We start from the raw sequence: 2768 nt of genomic DNA on the forward strand, positions 1-2768 counted from the left end.
CGTGTACGTGCGCATCTACCAGGTGGCCAAGACGCGGACGCGCGGCTCCTCGGAGAAGCGCAAGAGCGCGGCCAGCGCCGACGGCGTCACGCAGACGCAGACGGAGAACGGCTTCAGCAAGGCCACGGTGACGGTCGCGGTCGGGGTCGGCGGCGACGCCGTGCCGTCGTCGGGAGGGGGGTCGACGACGATGGCGCTCCGGGCCAACGGCGGCAGCGAGCAGCGGAAGAACGGCCACTGCCCGCTGTCGGCGCCACCGACGCCTGCCCGCGGCCACGCCACCACCACCGGCGCCACCACCACCACCACCGAGGACCTGGAGGCCGAGGACAGCAGCTCGTCGGAGGGCAAAGGCGGGCGTCTGGAGAGGGTCCCGGTGACGACGGCGGCGGCGGTGGCGGCGGCTACGACCACCGCCGTCGCGTCCCGAGCGATGGCCGAGCGACGGGGGACCGGCGGACAGACGTCGTCTGGGGTTGTCGGAGGATACGGCTCGGACGGACGCACGGGCAGCCTCCTGTCGAAGCACGCCGGCCGCGCCAGCTGCAAGTCCATGGAGCTGTTCGCCTCGCACCGCCGCCGCCGCGGCACGGCCTCGCGCAAGAAGGCCTCGCAGGCGCGCGAGAAGCGCTTCACCTTCGTGCTGGCCGTGGTCATGGGCGTCTTCGTGCTCTGCTGGTTCCCCTTCTTCTTCACCTACAGCCTGCAGGCCGTGTGCCGCGAGGCCTGCCACATCCCCGAGCCCCTCTTCAAGTTCTTCTTCTGGATCGGCTACTGCAACAGCTCGCTCAACCCCGTCATCTACACCATCTTCAACCAGGACTTCCGCCGGGCCTTCCAGAAGATTCTCTGTAAGTCCTGGAAGAAATCCTTTTAAGGAAGCCAAACGTATCCATCAACCGATCAATCAATCAATCAATGAATCAATGAATCAATCAATGAATCAATCAACAAAACTATCAATCAGTCTGCTGGAAGACAAATGATCTTAAGTGTTAAAAAGGATTAAGTCGGATGTCTATGGAACATATTGACAATCAGAAGTTGGTGAGCGAACGTGGGTGGTGGTGGTGTGTGTGTGTGTGTGTGCGTGGGGGGGGTTGTAGTAGGAACTAGGATGAAGCTTATACTGGGGCTCATTCTTACAGCACTGTAAATAAACCAGTAAAGCACAGCCATAAGCAAGCGAGTGCTCCGGCGCGGTCATCTCCGCGAGTACTCCAGTGCGGTCATCTCCGACAGTGACGGCCGTGTCACGCTCTCGCTGGACCCACAAGAGAGAGCGCTGCATCCGCGATCGCATCCGCCGTCTCCCAACAGGATATGGACATCACCCGGAGCAGATCTGTCCGTTGTTTTGGGTTTTTTCTTCATGTGCAGGGGGCCCCGCACACACACACACACACACACACACACACACACACACGCACAAACACGCGCACACACACACACACACACACACACACACACATCCAAAAATATGCACGTACACACACACACACACACACACACCTAAACATACAGTAATAGATACATACACTGTCTCCTGTTCTCTCTCTTTGTGTGTCTCTCCCGCATCATATCTCTTATCTTTCACACACACACACACACACACACACACACACACACACACACAAACACACACACACGCACATACAGTACACACACACACTAACACACAAACAGGGATGCATCTTTTATCCTCCCTTTGTCTCACTTTCATAAATAGACCTACACTTTCCATCCTTCTCTCTCTCTCTATCTCTCTATCTCTCTCTCATACACACACACAAACATTGACACAGACACACACACACAGACACACACACACACTAGCTCTCGCCTAACACAGACACCTGCACACACACTCACACACACTCACACACACACACACCCACTCTCACACGCACGCACACACACACACACACACACACACACACACACTCTCTCTCTCTCTGCCTGCTTAGAGAGGTCTCATCTCACAGATGCTGAGCACCTTTTCCAAATCTCTCTCCTCTAACCCCCCCCCCCCCCCCCCCCTCTCTCTCTCTCCGCAGTGCACATGTATCTCCCAAAGAACGCCAGCGGGGGGCAGCAGCTGTTTGGGCACCCCCCACCCCTCCACCTCCACCCCAGTCCCTTCTCCTCTCCTAAGCATGCTAACACATTAGCACAGGATCACAACACAACAGCACAGCTCCTGTCCACCCAGCCCGCCTCCCCAAAGCAACCCTTTAAAAGCCTCATCAGGCTGGGTCTTAACATGGTCTCTGGTCGCAGGGCAGACTCCAGGCACCGTGACATGGGGGTGGGGGGGTGGGTGTGGGGTGTCTGGTGATGATGGACAACGAGGATGACTGACGTTTTTACATTGGTGGTGTTCAAAGTGTTACCAGACTAACTTTGGCCAGAATGGGGTGGGGGTGGGTTGGGTAAAAGTGATTTATTTTTAACTGTGGATAATGATGATGAAATAATAAATATTTAAAGTGAGCTGTTATGGGAGTGTTCGTTTCTTAGAACCGTCTACTGGGCTGCAAAGAATGGTACTGGGAGAAGAGTATCATGCTGTCTCGTGCTAAAAACCTTCACATTTAAACACTGGCTGGCTTTAGATATGTAAAAATCAAGGTTTTTTTTCATCCTTTTATCTCCTCTCTCTCTATCTATCTCTCTCTCTCTTTCTATCCTTCTTTTCCCCTTTTATCTCTTGTCATTATTGATTTCGTTTTTTCTGACCATTTTTCCAACCTTTTCTTAACATATCT

General features: G+C 54.6%; 1 protein-coding gene across 1 annotated transcript in view; it reads left to right on the plus strand.

Annotated features, from left to right (window-relative positions):
- The window catches only part of LOC134060586 (alpha-2 adrenergic receptor-like), a 1548-nt gene extending 671 nt beyond the window's left edge, over positions 1–877 (plus strand). The window contains exons 1-3 of the mRNA XM_062517322.1: positions 1–145; positions 221–370; positions 464–877. The exon at positions 1–145 is cut by the window's left edge and continues 671 nt beyond it. Of these exons, the coding sequence (XP_062373306.1) occupies positions 1–145; positions 221–370; positions 464–877 (709 nt within the window). The remainder of the gene's footprint in view (positions 146–220; positions 371–463) is intronic.
- Positions 878–2768: the final 1891 nt, after the last annotated feature.

The sequence above is a fragment of the Sardina pilchardus genome, chromosome 16 (genome assembly GCF_963854185.1).
Source record: "Sardina pilchardus chromosome 16, fSarPil1.1, whole genome shotgun sequence".
Lineage (NCBI taxonomy): Eukaryota > Metazoa > Chordata > Actinopteri > Clupeiformes > Clupeidae > Sardina > Sardina pilchardus.